Source organism: Ascochyta rabiei, chromosome 2 (assembly GCF_004011695.2).
Source record: "Ascochyta rabiei chromosome 2, complete sequence".
In the NCBI taxonomy this organism is placed as follows: domain Eukaryota; kingdom Fungi; phylum Ascomycota; class Dothideomycetes; order Pleosporales; family Didymellaceae; genus Ascochyta; species Ascochyta rabiei.
Genome location: NC_082406.1, coordinates 143275 through 159559, shown reverse-complemented (window position 1 = coordinate 159559; position 16285 = coordinate 143275). Strand labels below are relative to the sequence as shown.

The following is a 16285-nucleotide window of genomic DNA, read 5'->3' as shown; positions in this document are numbered from 1 at the left end:
ACCCTCACAACACAAGCTGCAGGCGGCTCAGATGTCTTGCCTAGTCCTGGCCCTCTCATCATGTCCGCTCCGTTGTATTGATTGCCGTCCTGGACTCACAGGAGCCCCTGCGTCCAGCTCAGCATATTCCGTTGGTGCACCCACGCCCATTACTGAGTACTGGTATTCCAGTGCCTGCCCGTCTAGCTCTGGCTTTCCGTACGCGTGCTTCTCGTCAGCAGGCTCGTAGACTGGTGGCGAGGCTAGCTTCGTGGACTTGTTGCGCTTGTAGCGGTGCAGAATGAAGAATGCACCACCGATGATGAGGGCAAGGAGGGCCGCGCCGCCCACGGCTATGCCGGCGATGGCTGCTGTGCTGAGAACTGGCTGGTCGTCCGAAGTTGTCTTTGAAGAAGAGGCGGTATTAACTGCAGACGACATTGATGAAGCTTTGTCGTCCAATTCTGTCACTGTGCTGTCGCTCACGGTTACGGCTGTGTTTGAAGAGAGCGACCCGGATGCTACTGTTCCAGTTCCAGCAGGAATGACTCCAGTCAAAGTGGCCAAAGACTGGCTTTCTGAACGACTGGAAGCTGGTGTAGCCGTCGTCTTAGCTGTATTCTTTACTGCATAGTCACCCAACGGCAACGGCACAGTATCGTTGTTTAACGGACCTCCAACACTGCCCTCGCATAGGAGCGTGAATATGGCCATCAAAGCTATCCCTGTCAGTATATACAAGCAGAATGATCAGAGTAACATACATTCTATGTCCCCATCATCCGGACATCCCTTTAGCACACAATAGCCATATTGAGCGAACCAAATTTGAGGTCCCTCTCTGGTTTCACACCAGGACATTAGGTCGTCTCCACACAAACACCCTTCTCTATCGCATTTCCTGGTATGGGTGTTGAGACATTCGTCCTAGGTACATTAGAGACTGCGGAAATACCAGGAAACGAATACATACGGTGCATTCAGGCAATATCTGCAAATTGTTTAGAGGAACACAGGTCGCCTGGGCGATGGTCAAGTCGACAAAAGTCCCCAAGAGGCGATAGAGAAGGAGTACTGAGAAGCCGTGTTGCATATCGTCGAGTGAGCGAGCAACTCTGGCTGATATGGAGTCCTGCGGGTGTGTATGGGTATGGGTATGGATATGGATATGGATATGTGTAGGTATCTGAAGCCACATTCATTCTCCAAGAAATCAAAAAAAAGGAGCCCAAGCCCAGCATCAAGACACACCAAGCCAGCACGCACACAACTGACTCCCGTGGATCCTGTACGTTAGAGAGCGTTCCACCAAATCCTAAGCCAAGCCCATCTCTAACTCTCGTTGTCCAATAGCACTATCCGCTCCTACTCTGTTCAACCAACACCTCCACCCGAGCTGTCACACCCGCTCTCCCGCATGCAATTCTTCTGTATGCAGCAACTGCTCGCAGAGCGCAGGCTCCGCGATTGGGGAGGCGCGGCGAAGGACGTCTCCTTGTATCTCAGCGGAGCCAATCAAGAGCGGGGATATGCAGCCACAGTCTCAGTTCCCGAGACTGGAGCAAACACCGCCTTGCCAGAGCCTTGACATGCGTCTTGCTGCGGCGGGGTTTGGTGCAGGGGGGTGGCGGTTGCGGTTGCGGCGCTGGAATGTTCCGAGGCTGATTGGTGGGGGCGTTGTTGCGGGTGGTACTGTACCCGATGGTTCGTGATGGGCTGCTTGGCTGTGGTGAAGGATTCGAGCTATCACCGGGGGGTTGCAAGTTTACGATAAGCGAGGTGGCTGTGCCAGAGAGATTCCACTATTGTGTAGGAGTAGCTACTGAACAATTGAGAAAGAGCCTTCCAAAACGACAGGGCTACTTAGTGTAGACTCTCCTTACTCATCCCTACGTTTTGCTAAGTGGCCCATCGTAGATCATCAGATGCAGTAAAGTCGGTCGTGGCTGTGCGATGTAAATACGGGTTCAACGGATGCGTACTTGCGTGTGTAGCAAAAGGTCGAACGACTTAGAATCATCATACATTAAAGTAGCCGGGAAGGAATGCAATTTCTCCTCCACTCTTGGCTCCCTGGTCTATGTCCATGTAGTCCATTCACTTGCACCACCGAATATAGTATTATAGATTACTCTCGCCTTTTCTCTTCTCCCCGTACATAGATCTGCTCACATAGCCCGAGCACTGTCAACGCTGTACACCGAACTACTCGCACTCGTCACTCCCACCGTCGAAGCCGACGCGCCAGCCAGTTCTGCAGGTGCCGGCACATGGTGTCGCAAGATGGTGCCAGTGGAGCCATTGCTTTCAGCAAGAAGCTCGTCGATGCGCCTTTGGAAGCCACATCCACTGACTCTGTCGCTCAAGATAGCGACCTCCTTGTTCTTCTCCTTCGCCTTCTTGTTGGCCTTCCAGTAGAAGAATCCCAGACCGGCGAAAAAGAGAACGAGCAGTAGGATACCGGTCACGATGCCGCCGACTGCGCCGGGACTCAGGGTGTGGGAGGTGATCATGACAGGCTGTGATGTTTTTGAGGTTGTCTCTAGGCTCGTCGTAGGCGTCGACAAGATGTCGAAAGTGTCTACCAGACTACTGGAGGCTGTCGTGCTGAATGTCGACGAGGAACCCTCAGGCAGCGAAGTGGCAACAGCCGCAGTGGATGTGAGTACAGACACAGATGAAGGCTCTGTGCTGGGTGTAGTCGCAGGTGGAGCGTTCAGGAGCGTCGTTGGTCCAAGAAGCACTTCGCCATCGTTCGGGAGATATGGCTCCCAGTCCCACGGCATGTCATCCCAGCCGGACCTGCCAATCTGTCGACACGACTCCAGCCAATTCCTTAGGAACACTGTAGAGATTAGCCTTCGTCATCCAATACTCGATTGACTACATGCACGTACGCTTGCGGTCGTGCCCATCGGTGCACTCTCTCAACAGGCACTCGTTCGAGAACAGGCTATTGTTCCCAAGGTGGTTGTCGGCCTTGCAGATGCATTTGAGGTCGTTCTCGCAGAACGCATCTCGACGCGCAAGTCCTTGACCCGGATGCAGCATACAACTATCGGGAATCTGTTGAAGTCAGTAGAGCTCCGTGAGTGATGGGCCATTTTCTTACCGTGCAGCCTGGTAGTTGATCCCCAGTGGTCGCCATTGTGCAGGAGGTGGGAGCGCGCCGGACTGAGTGATGTAACAAATGAAGGCTCGATTGGAGGCCAAGATATACGATAGCAACGCGGTGCTCAGGGTCCAGGCCGCTCAAGTGAAGGTCCGAAAGATGCTGCAAGTGGGTCCATCGCGATAAGCAAACGGTCTGCAGTGAAGGTGAGAGATGTTGCACCACTTAGCCGAGCTGAAACGGCAGCCAGTGAACACCAGACCAGCCAGCTGCCATCAGTCCAAGTATAGCACGAACACGTTGAAAGAAGAGAGCAGTATGTGAGAGCGTGAAGGAGTGTATTCATTATCGATTATGTAGATGCGTTGTGCGTGTTCACGTCATGCGTGACGGTCTTGTGTGTAAATGCGCAAATGCTATGCCCCAAACTCCGTTGTGATGCTGAAGGAACGTGATGTCGTTATCGTAAACGCAAATGCAGGAACGCTGGACGAAGAGGGAAACATATTCAGGCCCACTGGACGGTCCTATGGTAGGCATCGCTCGCACAGACACTCTTCAGCAGGTCTTTGTACTCTGTTGTAGGTTAGTGACACACTCTTTTCGATTGGTATGTCAAGATTGACTTACGATAGATCGCCCCTTCCGTGCAGTTTGCTCTGCCTGCATCGCCATCGATGCACGGTTGTACAGTCTGTACATAACGTGTGACGTCTTCCTGGGGAAGAGAGCATAGTTGTCCAAGGTCGCTGGGTGCAGTGCCATTGGATGCGCCGGTGGCAATAAATGTGCCATTTGACGAAGCCAAACACGTCTCAGCTCCGCATGTGGGAACCTTGAACGACTTCGCGACGAGCCCTGAAGGCAGAGACCAGACAGCCGGGACGGCAGCAGCGATAACGGCGACGTAAGCGGTGATCTTCATGTTGTCGATGAGAATGATGTTGGGATGGAGGGTTGATGGATCGATGGAGTCGAGGCTTTCAATGTCGTCCAGGAAACCAAGCAGTTTATGTCTCTTGCAAGATCGGTCTATTTCAAGCTTAAGCTCCGCTTCCCTGCAGATGGGCTTACGGTTGCAATCGGAAGGTCCGAAAGTGTCTCCGAATGCAGAACAGGTGCACCGTAGGACAAAGAAAAACCAGTCGATGCGTTGTTCTCGACAGCGTTCTATTGCACGGAAGTCTGGCTTTGTGAATCTGTGGTAAAGGAGTCGGATGTCTGCACCACGAGCAACAAGCTGGTGTCCGTGAGGCTTGGTGAATGCTATTGATGGGTGATGGTGTTCGTGGCGATTAATGGTCTGTGATGATACTGTTTGTGTCGTCAGCTTCTACCTCGACTATTATATGCTCGATGCCTCCCAACGCAACATACATCTAGAAATAGAAACACACGTCAGTGGATCTCAACGCGTGTCCCAGTCGTCAGACTGTGTTGTTGAGCGCGGGACGTCATGGAGCTGAGTAAAATCCAAGTGGAGCCCGTGCGGCTGGGGCGTTGTTCCTTGTTCCTCCCGACTGTGGGGCAGAGTGCACGATTCGGGCATTGATTAGCGCGATTGTCAGGGACTGGCAATGTCATGAGGCTGGGAAGCGGCTTGCGGCTGATGAGAAAGCTGCGTCAGCTCTCATGATCGACTGAGATGGACCATGACAGCGAGGTTGGAATGTGGAGGTGCGGGGCAGACGTGCATGATCGAGCGCTGGAACTCGACGTTCGCAGTGATGCGCGGGACAGAGTCAAACTGCAGTCCCGTGCGCAGAAGTGTGTCACTTACGTTGGTGTTGCGAAGGGTGCCGTCTCCAATCTCAGTATATTCTGGAACGCACATGTAAAGAAAAGACCTAATCTCTGACGAAGGAAACGTAAAGAGCCGCTTCCTCTGCATCCCTTCCGCCCGTCAGGATTAGCAATTAGCCCGTCCAGCAGGCGCGAAGTATCGAGTATGTATCGTGCCAGCGCACCATCGCCCACGACCTGCCGCAAGGTTCCCTCTCCAGCCGTGCTCCTTCGCATCACGACCTCTGCTTAGAACAAGCAATCCAAACAGCAGCAGCATGCTAGACCAGCGCAAAGACCAGCGAACAGTCCACCGCTCCCGCTCTGCCCTTGCCTCCTGTCGTCCTGATAATATCCTCCCGGTGGTGGTGGACCTTGCTGATAGTACATCTGCTGCTGTGGCTGACCGTACTGTCCAGGAGGTCCCTGAGGTGGTCCGTAGCCCGGTCCGCCTTGCTGGTAGGGGTTGGGCGAGTTGCCGTAGTAGTCGTTGTTGGGCGGGCCTTGCTGGTATGGCTGCATGCCGCCCTGGTTGTATGGCCCAGCATCGTGGTGAATCGGTGGGGGTGACTGGGGATACTGCGGCGGTGCGCCCTACATTGGAGTTAGTGAACTGAGCCCGAATCACATGCGGTAATGCAAGCCGAGACATGTGGCGCAGGAGGTGTTGAAGCACTGGAGTTGCGCCGACGGTTGTGCTGAGCACTGCAATGGGAGTGTGAGAGTGAAAACCTACGTATTGCTTGTTGGGATCCATTTTCAGTAGGTTTTGGTGACGGCGACGAGTGTCATGTAAGAGTGAAGGTGTTCAGTCGCAAGTCGCCGGATGCGTTGCGCGGCGAAGCTGGGCGGTGCTCGTTCCAAGTCTGTCGGTCCACTCTTTTCCGGTAAACCACGACTGTTGTCTATCGAATGCGGTACCGTTGGAATCGCACTGTCGAGGCAGAATGAATGAGAGGAAAAGTGTAAGGGAGAAAAGGTGACACAGGGTGCAAATGAGATCTCCACCTTGTTACGGATGCTACGCAAAGCGTTCGAGTCAAGTGGCTGTGCATGCGCTCTGACCTCATCCATCACTAGCGTGTCTGGCGCCATCACCTGGACATTTGGTCAATCGATCACCACGACCTTGCGTGTTGATGCAAAGCTGTCACAGCGCAATTTCGGAGCCTGCTTACAGACAGACTTTGTTCTACCTGCTAACCTAAGCACCTGAGCACCTGAGCACCTGAGCACCTGAGCACCTGATGGGTCATGTTCGCGCCTTCCTGCGTCCTTCGTGAACTTCCACCGTTACGTCTATTGCTGAGATGATCCAATCTTGACCAGCTTCACCTTTGAACAACAAACATACTAACGAAACTCTACTGTGAGCATACGCAACCAGAACTCTACAGCGCCGTGAAACCCCACCACAATACAGTCTAAGCAGCTACCTGCATCAGCCGCCGATAATGCGTCGTCAGGCATGTTAACACCAATGGCTTCTGTGCCTAATCGTTCGCTGCGAAAGGCTAGAAAAGCCAAGAAGATCAGACTGCAAGCTCAATATTCGACACGACTGTATAGACCTTATCTTACCCGTTTGTTTTCCTTCAGTTCGTCCATATCATCCAAAGACCACCCAGCGTTTTAACGACCGGCACGGAAATGTCGGCTTCTGGATCTTCGCAGCACAAATCGGTATATTTCCAGCCAGGCCAGCTTGACGCGTTTGACAAGTATGAGGATGAACTAAGTCATGTTGAGAAACCACCCCAACAGCATAATTGGAGCACGCCTGGTTGCGACCTGTGGGTGGCACAAATTCCCGTCTCGGAAAGACAAGCAATCAGATGGTATCGTTGGTCAGCAGAGGCGAACGGTCAGTCGTTAAGACATCACGAAGACGGTGTTAACATCTACGAAAGCATACAGAGTGAGACTATTATGCGGCACCTGCTCGGTAACGTCGATCCAGAAGTCGTTCAGCAGGTAGTGATCGTGGTGGTCAAAGATCATTTCCGTGAACGATCCGGACCTCAGATATTACCAGGCGGTCCAGGTGGCGTGTGATTCAAGTTGCTCCCTCAAATGGAAGCAGTCTCGGTGGTTGTGGGCCCAGCTCAGGGCCGAGGTTGATGATCAACGCATCACATTGAAGAGGCTACCTCGATTCATCCATGAACACTCTGATCCTTCCAACAAAGTCCAGCTAGAGCTGATCTCTGATCTCTCCGATCGATTCCGGCTTCACGTCCGCTTTCTTGCGCTTACGGAAGTGAGTTTACAGCATCGAATTTCCGTCTACAGCTCCAGGCTCAGCACCGAAATGGCTGAGCGCTAGCATCGCTGAGAGCAAGAGGGTAATACTGCGTAAGCATCCACCTCTTCTGCAGTCAGGTGGGAAACCAACATGGACGGTGACGGCGCTGGCATTTGTTTTCCTTCCTAGCTCACTAGCATCGTCCATCTATGGTATGGTATGTCACACCTCCGTGTCTCTGTCGATACGGGCGATCTGAGCAAGCAGAATGTTCAAGACAAAAGCCTGGAGCAAGCCGTAGAAGTTGGCTATTGTGGATTCTGTTCGCTGACTCGAAACAATGAAAAATCGTCTTTCGCGCATGGTTCCCATGTTCCCTTTTGAAGCACTACCGCAGCTCTCGTGTATTGTGCTCAGACATTCAACGCCACGCGAAAACAGAGCGATATAGTACGTGGACTGCCTGGGATCACGTAAAAGAATTGTCGGCCACACAGCGACAAGGGAGCTTGTACAATGCAACAGGTACAGTGGTAGCAGTGGGCGTAAAAGTGCATTGGTTGATATGTCCACAGCATATTCAGATGGAAGCTTGAACACGACCATGGAGACGACGTCACAATCACAACAGAGACGGCAAGACTATATACAGACATGAACATACAAACCTGGTGTAGTGTGAGGTATCGCATCGGGGTTGGTGCATCGTAACAGGATCGAGGGACGGGGACGGAGACGGGACGAGACGGGACGGGACGGGACGAGGGTCGGGGACATCGAGGAGTGTTGGGGGATGGAAAAGTTCGTGCTACCGAGATCGACCGTGTAGTGTACAGAAAACCGAGTTCGACCGATCGACCGATGAAGGTGGACGGGGTCCAGACCGAACCGCATCGGAGAGGGCATCGCTGGTACCGACGGCCAAAGAAAGAATCCGAACCGACTTTTCGACTGCGCATTGATTAATGGAGTGCATGGCTGCGAGCTCGCTCGGCCACCACTGATAGAAGACAGGACCCTTGACCGTTTTCCGCTACTTGGAACCCATGATATAGCAACTCGGAAGTAAAAGACACGCCAACACAGATGATCTGACAGGGAGCACTGCCTGCGCGAAGCATGACGGGGGGTGCTAGCTCTACTCGGCAACGTCGAGATCTTCGTGTGCGGCGGGGGGAGGAGGAGAATCGGCTGTGTGGGTGGTCAGAGGTCGTCGTCGTGTGCAGGGAGGAGGAGCCTACCCTTGCGCTCTTCGACGGCAGGGCGAGCCTCGCCTTCGCGCCTTTCGTCACGCTCGCGGTCGCCACGCTCGCGGTCGCCACGCTCGCGGTCGCCGCGGTCGCCGCGGTCATCCTCACGGTCGCGCACGTCCTTCATCTCACGGTCGCCGTCGACGGGGCTCCTGGACCTGTCGCGGTCGCGGCGGTCGTAGTCGCGCTCACGGCGGTCGTCCTTGCGGGGAGAGCCGGCGCGGTCGCGGCGAGGCGAAGTGCTGCGGCGGCGCGGAGATCGGTCGCCACGGGCAGGGACGCCGCGGTCGTCGCCGCGAGAGCTGCGGTCGCCACGGTCGCTGCCGCGCTCAGCACGGGGGCGGTCACGGCCCGAATCGAAGCGCCACGATGCCGAGGGGGGTGTGCGGGCCCACTGGGCACCGTCAGCCAGGGAGGTCAGTGGTGGAGGGCGCAACGTACCTCGATCTTCAGCAAGTCGTCGCGGCCGATGCGCTTGTTGTGCATCTCGTGATAAGCGTCATCGGCATCGCGGCGGCTCTCGTACTCGACGAAGGCAAAGCTGCTGGACAGTTAACGCCCGAAGGGCGAGTGCAGGCAAGGAGATACTCACAGGCGAGAAGAGGCCGAGCGGGGGGCCGGGATGTCGCAGCGGACCAGGCGACCGTACCTTGACGTGTGTTAGATGGTGACGAAGAAGGATGGGCGTCGAGGGCAGGCGCGAAGCTGGCGGCGCGCACGGAGAGCGCAGGCAGGCAGGTAGGCAGACACGTGAACAAGTGGGGGGAGGGGGGAGTAGACACGTGAACAAGTCGAGGGGAGTGCGACGACGACGGGGACGACGGGGACGACGAGGGGCATGACGACGGGGACGACGACGGGGACGACGACGGGGACGTACCGTTCGAACTCGTAGGCGAGGTCGCGCGCGCGGGTGCCGTGGCCGAAGCCGGTGACGTAGAGAGTGGTGCCGCCTCCGCGAGACATGACGGTGCGAGTATCAGGGCGGGGATGCGGGTGCGGGTGGTTGTGATACAGACGCGGTGGTTGAGAGCAGGCGTGGGCTGCTGCCGGTCGACGGTCGAGGGCGAGGTCGAAGTTGGGTGATGGCCAGGAGACGCCCGTCAGCGCGCGGCGAAAGCCTTGAGCAGTCCGAGCTAGCCTGCTTGGCACCAGCCACGAACCGCGAGCGCGACATGGAACACAGCACGGCGTGAGCTGGAACCGGCAACCGAGCATCTTCACTCGGTGACTCTGTCGATGCATCCACGACGAGCGTTCCTTCCGCCACCTCACCAGTTCATCCACCGTCCGATCAAGAAGCCTCTCCGGGCCGACTGACTGCAGTGGCGCTGAGCATGCGACCTGCTGAACCGTGAAGATGCTGGCGCACCTACGAACCCACCTTGTTACCTGTCAAACCCCAAGCCCCAAGGTGAATATCCGTACTGACTGCGAACCATGAACCATGCGTGGGGAGCGACGTGCATGCATTCCTATAATCGTCTTCCACTCACATGACCCTTGCATTCCACCACCACCACCACCACCATCATCATCATCACCAGCTCCCAGAACACAGCAGTCGTGCCAGGTACACCTCGCACCTACAATGACATTGCCAGCATGCACCGAACAAGTGGCACGCTGAAATGACCCAAATGCCGTCCTTTGTCAACAGCACTGCCATTTCCACGCCCTCCCATTGGCCACGCGCAACATGACGCAGCCCCGCCATCAGCTCTGCATGATTGTGGTCTTGAGCTGTCGAGACGCGTCCACCGTCTACGTTCCCGTCTACGTCCACGTCCCCCGTCTACGTCCACGTCCCCGTTCACTTCCCCGTCTACGTCCACGTCCACGTCCCCGTCCCCGTCCCCTTCCCCGTCCCCGTCCCCTTCCCCGTCCCCTTCCCCGTCCCCTTCCCCGTCCCCTTCCCCGTCCCCTTCCCCGTCCCCTTCCCCGTCCACGTCCACCGTCCAACGTTACGCCCACCAGCACAAACTCGCACACCACAGAGAGTGACACAGTCGCCCTACCTGCACATCCACACCCCACCTCCACCCTCCAACAACACCCACCATAGGTCGCCGACGTCAGGAGTACCGCGACACTCACGAGAGTAAGCCGCGGCCCAAAGCAGAAAAGAAGCGCCCCAAGAACAGAAGCCGCGGACACGTCGGTCGCCGCAAGATGGGCAACGAGGAGTCCTCCATGGTGGATCCCTCCACCAAGCCACGGACTCTGAGCGCCCGCACCCCGGACGCGCTCGCACAGTACATACAAGCCGGCAAGGCGCGCAACATCGTCGTGCTCGTATGGCAAGCCCTGCTACCGGAAGGGAAATCGCGCTGACCTGACGCAGACGGGAGCGGGTATCAGCACGTCAGCAGGCATCCCCGACTTCAGATCACCAGAAACCGGCCTCTACGCAAATCTCGAGCGCCTGAACCTGCCACACCCCGAGGCTGTCTTTGAGCTGTCCTTCTTCCGCGAAAACCCGCTCCCTTTCTACACGCTCGCGCAGGAGCTGTATCCTGGGAAATACCGACCGACCATCACACACTCCTTCATACGCCTGCTGCACGACAAGGGCCTGCTGCTGAAGGTCTTCTCGCAGAACATCGACTGTCTCGAGCGCGAAGCAGGCGTCCCCGGCGACAAGATCATCGAGGCCCACGGCAGCTTCGCAGAGTGCGTACCCTGCACATCTTACCCTCCCTACGTCACTGACCATCCCAGCCAAGCCTGCATCGAGTGCAAGAAGTCATATCCCAAAGACCAGATGCTCACCCACATCGAGAACAAGACCGTCCCGCGCTGCGTCGACACCGCCTGCAACGGGCTCGTCAAGCCCAAGATTGTCTTCTTCGGTGAACAGCTCCCCGCCGACTTCTTCGACAACCGCGAGCTCGTCTCCGACGCCGACCTGTGCATCGTGCTCGGCACCTCGCTCTCCGTGCAGCCCTTTGCCTCGCTCCCCCACCTCGTCACCGACCCCACCCCGCGCCTCCTAATCAACAAAGAGCAAGTCGGTGACCTCGGCTCGCGGCCCGACGACGTCCTCATCCTCAACGACTGCGACGCCGGCGTGCGCGAGCTCGCGCGCGCGCTGGACTGGTCCGCCGAGCTCGACGCCCTCTGGGCCCGCACCGCAAAGGACGGCCAGTTCGTGCCCGGCCAGAAAGAAAAAGAGCCCGCACCCAAGTCCCGCGACGAGGCGCTACAGGATCAAGTCGACCAGCTGACAAAGGACGTCGAGGAGACGCTGCGCCTGGGCGAGGCGCAGCAGAAGTGGCTCGACGACCACCCTGGCCGCAGGATAGCGCGTGGTGATGACCACGATGAGAAAGAGCAAGGAGGAGAAAAGGGAGAGCAGCATCTCCGTCCTTCGAGGAATCCAGATTCGAAGACGTTAGCCGCTGTCGCTCCAACGACATCTGGTGGTGGGCTGGATCATATATTCCCGTTTTTGGCCAGAGATAAAAAGGGGACAGGGTCGAATCTGTAGCTTAAGATAGTACATCAATCACATCACATCACATCACGCGTAATGGTCTGGTTGTACGCTCTCAAGAAGCGGCAATGTGTCGATTCCATTGTCTTCTTCTTCTTCTTCTTCTTCTTCTTCTTCTTCTTCTTCTTCTTCTTCTCACGCTCGATCGCGACAATAAGGGTGGGCGATGGCGGTGCCATACAACCACGGCGACGTGCTATGGAGTTTTGTGTCTCGTTTGAAAAGTCGCGTGGTTAGATACCTGGATACCCTCGTATCTCCTCTATCCTCTCCAGCCATCGATCCCGTCAATCCCGCTCTTCAGCTGCCTTTCTACATCTATCCTGTCTTGTTTTATTTCTATCCCAGCTGCGAATCCCCGCGTAGCTCACTTAACAGTTAGCGTATTGTTCTCTGCTTTTCTCTTTCTTTCTTTCTTTCTTTCTTTCTTTCTTTCTTTCTTTCTTTCTTTCTTTCTTTCTTTCTTTCTTTCTTTCTTTCTTTCTTTCCACGGCTATTTTATCTCATCTTAACTTGACCTATCCTAGCCACTGGCTCCCACGCAGCATGCACAAACCCCGCCCGAATTCCAGCCAAACCCAGGCTTCTGTTTCTTCGCGCCCCGAGAGGTGTGGGCGGGAAGTGGCATGTAAACACCAGCTGGCTCAGGACGGCATGGAACATGTAGAAGCTTGTTTCGACTTTGGAGATTGCGATTTGCAGAGTGTAGGGCATGTTTCAATCACACCGTGAAACTGTGCTCGTGCGGAGAGCGAGAAGAGAGAAGCACGCATTTGGGATCGTATGACTATGTAAAGATGATGAGTTTAGATCAGATAACAAATTAAGATGGAGTATTTTCGTCGTTCTTTGAAACATTCATCCAAGGCCGAGCGAGCGGAATGCAATCCATGTTCTCCTGTACTTTACAGTGCTCACTAACATCCGCGTCGATGATGTATTAGGGTAAGATTTGGAAGTGAGTAAGCAGTTGCAACTCCTAGCGTGCTTCGAAACGGTTCTTTGTACGATTTTACGTGGCCTCCTTGGATAAGCAAAGTGAATCCAATTCCATCAAAACACTTCCCAAGACGCAGAGATACTCTGCATGAGAAGCCCGCAGCCCATACTAACACTAAAATACATGTGAAGCATCCTGTATCTCAAAACCACATATGCCAGAGCTGTAGAGCGCACTGACGATATCAAGGTCGTCCTCTAATTCCGATATTTAGTCCGGGGATTTTTGATATTCCTTCAGTACATCAATGCTGTGCCTGCTCACACCCAGATCCTAATAAAAGCGTCGAAAAGAGATTTTTTGTTGTTCTCAAATGTTCTTGTAACTTCCGCAGCTGTCTTTTGCTCTTCCCTTGTTACGAAAGCCAATTCAGATGTTCTCATGCCTCTAAATAGCTCAGGTGTTGCGGAATATAGATTCAGCGATGGAACCAGGCCACTGCCCCCACTGTGCAAAGTCCTCTATCTCAACTAGTGTTTGGAGATATTTCCAAATCTACTGCTTGATCGTGACTTCATGTTGCAACAGCATTTCCAAGATAGGAGTAAGCGCTAAACAATATGCCTGATACCTGCGCACGTTAGTCTTTAAAGCGGCAGAGACGGCTATTCAAGCGGGTGCAAGAAGACTTCCTACAGGATCCCTAAATACAACGACCTCGAAGCCCAATCGTTCCACACTCACTGGGACTGCTGCTTACCAAAAACAAAACACCCTAAAACCATGTGTCAGCCGTAGGCTTTATCAGGTCATCTCCATGTTTTCGGTTCGAGGCAATGAACAAACTCATACCTCCCTTGAAACACCCCAAAACTTCCATCTGCCGGCCCATTCTCTTTTCCAGTAGGCACATCTCGAAATGCAAAAACACCATACTCATGCCTGCGAGCGTGCGCAATCAGAACAATAAATAAATGGAATCCATCGCAGTCTCGCAGCTCGCTCTCCGCTTCGACCACTTGTTCCAACAAGCGACCCAAAAGGATCTGGCTCTGCATAGATGTTCTCCAAGACCTTCATCTTCCAAGCCACGTGCGTATCCTTTCCTCGCTACCGAAAAACCGAAAAACCGAAACCCTATGATCTCGCGAGACGGGGGTGAAAAACGACCACGGAGCCAAAATCCACGATGGAGCGCACGAACGAACGCGAGCGATCAGCGCGCCACTTCGACACCGCACAGTGTACGACTTCAACACGTACAAAGACCTGCTTTCTACTTCTCAAGACTGGATACCATGCCGGCGCGCCGAGGAAGCAATCTCCCAAACCAAAACATGTCTGGCTAAAGGCCATGTGCTGCTGCTTTTCCCTCCTGCGCTTTTCTCCCCCATGGCATTGGCATATATCCGATGCTCGGTGCTTGAGTTTCGTTGATTCAATGATTCGGTATCCACCGCCGACCGACCGCGGCGCTCAATCCATGTTTCCACACCCTCTGCCACACTTCCCTACCTAAGACTAATATTGCAGAAGAGTAATATGCGTCTTAATAGCATAGCATATATCTAGTACTTAATTTTGCTAATCTAATAATTTAGTATCTACTGCTAACTAACTACAGCGCTCAATCCATGTTTCCACACCCCCTGCCACACTTCTCTACCTGAGGCTGACATTGTGGAAGAGTGATGTGCGTCTTCATGGCATGGCATGGCATCGATGGAGAAAGATGGAAAGCGGCAAAGTAGGGAAGGAGGAGAATGGGGGGTTGACTGTATCGAGATACCGCGTTGGGATGAGCGACGGTTGCTGTCTTCCTCGTCTTCGTCATCGCGTCGTCGTTGTTGGAGATAAGAAAGAGAGAACGAGAACGACGGGATGTACAGGGAGATTGGCACGAGTGTGGTTGTTGGAATATCCGCAATTTTCGAACTACTTGAAAGTTTCAACGCATGATACAAGTCCGATGCTAGATGGAATATGGGATATACGCAAGTAAAACCCGCGACACCGATACCGCCCCTATAGCAAAGATGGAAAAAGCAAATAAGAGATAAGATGTGAAAGAAGGGCAAGCCCTGAAGTCAATACCACCAAAGAGTGCATCAATCGATGCCCCTTGTTCAAACCAAGTTCCCTGCAAATCGTCCACACTTTCGTGTTTGTGTATCCTCCTCACTGCCTCTCATGTCTCCATCTCCATGAACAACCATTGCTGACTAGTAACCTCGGCCTCGACGTCGTCGTCAGGCACGAATTTGTCTAGCGTCGCGAGCCCGAAGCCGATCCAGCCTAGATCCTTCATCAGAGATGTCGAATCGGCGGCGCGGTCGATGGCTACGACGAGGCGGTCGCAGGCAAAGTAGTCGAGTTCGCACAGTTCAAGGAGGGCCATGAGGCTGTGTGGCGTTAGTAACTGACACGAGTTTGGAGAAGGGGTCAGACGTACCCGGCCTTGAGATCCCCCGAAGACTGTATGACAGCCTGATCGAAGAAGACAAACATCGACTTCTCGTCTTGCGTCTCCGCGACGAATCCACGGAAGCGTATCCCGCCGACATAGTCCCACATCTCGATGCAGTCTGTGACCTGGCTCTTGTTACCAGAGACGGTCGCGACGTCCTGCACCGAGCCGGGCGTGCCGTAGTCGGATTGCGCGTGTGCGTGTGCGTTGTTAAGCACACCCACCACTAGCGAGTCCTGACGACGCTGATTCCCCTCACCCAGGAAAACAGAGCGCAGTGTCTCGCAGAAGAGCCTCTCACACTCGACCGTGATGGTGTATGCTGCCCCCCCTCTGCGCGCCTTACTCCGCAGAGTGTTGCTGGCGGCGAGGGGGGGACTTGAAGGGGGTGATGGGATTCCCTGCAGCATGTTATTACTTCTGCTCCTTGGCCATCTTCGACCGTCCTCAGCGGTTCGCGGAAGGGACTGAGACTCACCGAGCCGACCTCAGGCCCACCACTCGACCCCGGCGGCCCCCGTAGTGCTGTAGTGGAAGCCGCTGACAGCCGTGTCGCGGAGGCTCACGGCGTAGCAGGTGGCGCGGGTCTCTCCGCTCGACGAGGCGGACGAGCGGACGCTGCAGTTACTACTACTACTGCTACTACTACTACTACTGTTGCGTTTCATGGTGGGTATCGCCATTGCTACCGAAGTGCCACAGTTGCGCTGTGTGCGAAGTTGTCGCTGCTTGCGTTGGAGAATAATATGCGACTGGGGAGTCGAAGAGGCTGACTGGTCCGAAGACGGGCGAGGACTGACGTGCGGTGGTGGAACGTTGGCGGAGGGCTGAAGTTGAGGCAAGGTGGATGGACGTTGGTGTGATGCAGGATGAACTTTGAAGTGAGGAGAAAGCGGGTCCGGGTGGTCTGTGCTGAGCGCTAGCTAGAATCTTCGGTCTGAGCTGTTCCTGTGGCTGTAAGTCAGAATCCGGACGGAAAGGAATGCAGCCACCACTCGTAGCACGTTGGTTTAT

The 16285-nt window shown here is 54.7% G+C and overlaps 7 protein-coding genes across 7 annotated transcripts, besides 14 other annotated features; 1 reads left to right on the top strand and 6 right to left on the bottom strand.

The window, feature by feature from the left end:
* Positions 1-27: 27 nt before the first annotated feature.
* On the bottom strand, positions 28-693 carry EKO05_0001027 (uncharacterized protein; the record flags this gene model as incomplete). The annotated part of the gene is made up of 1 exon (XM_059635559.1): positions 28-693. The coding sequence occupies one exon, from the start codon at positions 691-693 to the stop codon at positions 28-30; it is 666 nt and encodes a 221-aa protein (XP_059491542.1).
* Positions 694-1122: 429 nt separating this feature from the next.
* Positions 1123-1156: a tandem repeat.
* A 991-nt stretch (positions 1157-2147) lies between these two features.
* On the bottom strand, positions 2148-3127 carry EKO05_0001026 (uncharacterized protein; the record flags this gene model as incomplete). Its single annotated transcript, XM_038937614.1, has 3 exons — positions 2148-2824; positions 2877-3045; positions 3092-3127. 3 exons carry the CDS (start codon positions 3125-3127, stop codon positions 2148-2150), a joined length of 882 nt encoding a protein of 293 aa, XP_038801791.1.
* A 472-nt stretch (positions 3128-3599) lies between these two features.
* Positions 3600-4016, bottom strand: EKO05_0001025 (uncharacterized protein; the record flags this gene model as incomplete). The annotated part of the gene is made up of 2 exons (XM_059635558.1): positions 3600-3667; positions 3722-4016. The coding sequence occupies 2 exons, from the start codon at positions 4014-4016 to the stop codon at positions 3600-3602; spliced, it is 363 nt and encodes a 120-aa protein (XP_059491541.1).
* A 1106-nt stretch (positions 4017-5122) lies between these two features.
* Positions 5123-5630, bottom strand: EKO05_0001024 (uncharacterized protein; the record flags this gene model as incomplete). The annotated part of the gene is made up of 2 exons (XM_038937475.2): positions 5123-5467; positions 5610-5630. 2 exons carry the CDS (start codon positions 5628-5630, stop codon positions 5123-5125), a joined length of 366 nt encoding a protein of 121 aa, XP_038801790.2.
* A 445-nt stretch (positions 5631-6075) lies between these two features.
* Positions 6076-6121: a tandem repeat.
* Positions 6122-7838: 1717 nt separating this feature from the next.
* Positions 7839-7881: a tandem repeat.
* Positions 7882-8256: 375 nt separating this feature from the next.
* On the bottom strand, positions 8257-9334 carry EKO05_0001023 (uncharacterized protein; the record flags this gene model as incomplete). The annotated part of the gene is made up of 5 exons (XM_059635557.1): positions 8257-8309; positions 8360-8762; positions 8810-8909; positions 8961-9017; positions 9117-9334. The coding sequence occupies 5 exons, from the start codon at positions 9332-9334 to the stop codon at positions 8257-8259; spliced, it is 831 nt and encodes a 276-aa protein (XP_059491540.1).
* Positions 9061-9117: a tandem repeat.
* Positions 9335-9337: 3 nt separating the features above from the next.
* Positions 9338-9373: a tandem repeat.
* Positions 9374-9878: 505 nt separating this feature from the next.
* Positions 9879-9914: a tandem repeat.
* Positions 9915-10122: 208 nt separating this feature from the next.
* Positions 10123-10328: a tandem repeat.
* A 212-nt stretch (positions 10329-10540) lies between these two features.
* EKO05_0001022 (Sir2 histone deacetylase Hst2) lies at positions 10541-11858 on the top strand (the record flags this gene model as incomplete). Its single annotated transcript, XM_038937499.2, has 3 exons — positions 10541-10663; positions 10713-11041; positions 11090-11858. 3 exons carry the CDS (start codon positions 10541-10543, stop codon positions 11856-11858), a joined length of 1221 nt encoding a protein of 406 aa, XP_038801788.2.
* Positions 11428-11460: a tandem repeat.
* Positions 11859-11869: 11 nt separating the features above from the next.
* Positions 11870-11895: a tandem repeat.
* Positions 11896-11949: 54 nt separating this feature from the next.
* Positions 11950-12000: a tandem repeat.
* A 266-nt stretch (positions 12001-12266) lies between these two features.
* Positions 12267-12352: a tandem repeat.
* A 2266-nt stretch (positions 12353-14618) lies between these two features.
* Positions 14619-14652: a tandem repeat.
* Positions 14653-14992: 340 nt separating this feature from the next.
* On the bottom strand, positions 14993-15681 carry EKO05_0001021 (uncharacterized protein; the record flags this gene model as incomplete). The annotated part of the gene is made up of 2 exons (XM_038937483.1): positions 14993-15206; positions 15257-15681. The coding sequence occupies 2 exons, from the start codon at positions 15679-15681 to the stop codon at positions 14993-14995; spliced, it is 639 nt and encodes a 212-aa protein (XP_038801787.1).
* A 215-nt stretch (positions 15682-15896) lies between these two features.
* Positions 15897-15927: a tandem repeat.
* Positions 15928-16277: 350 nt separating this feature from the next.
* Positions 16278-16285: part of a tandem repeat that runs on past the window's edge.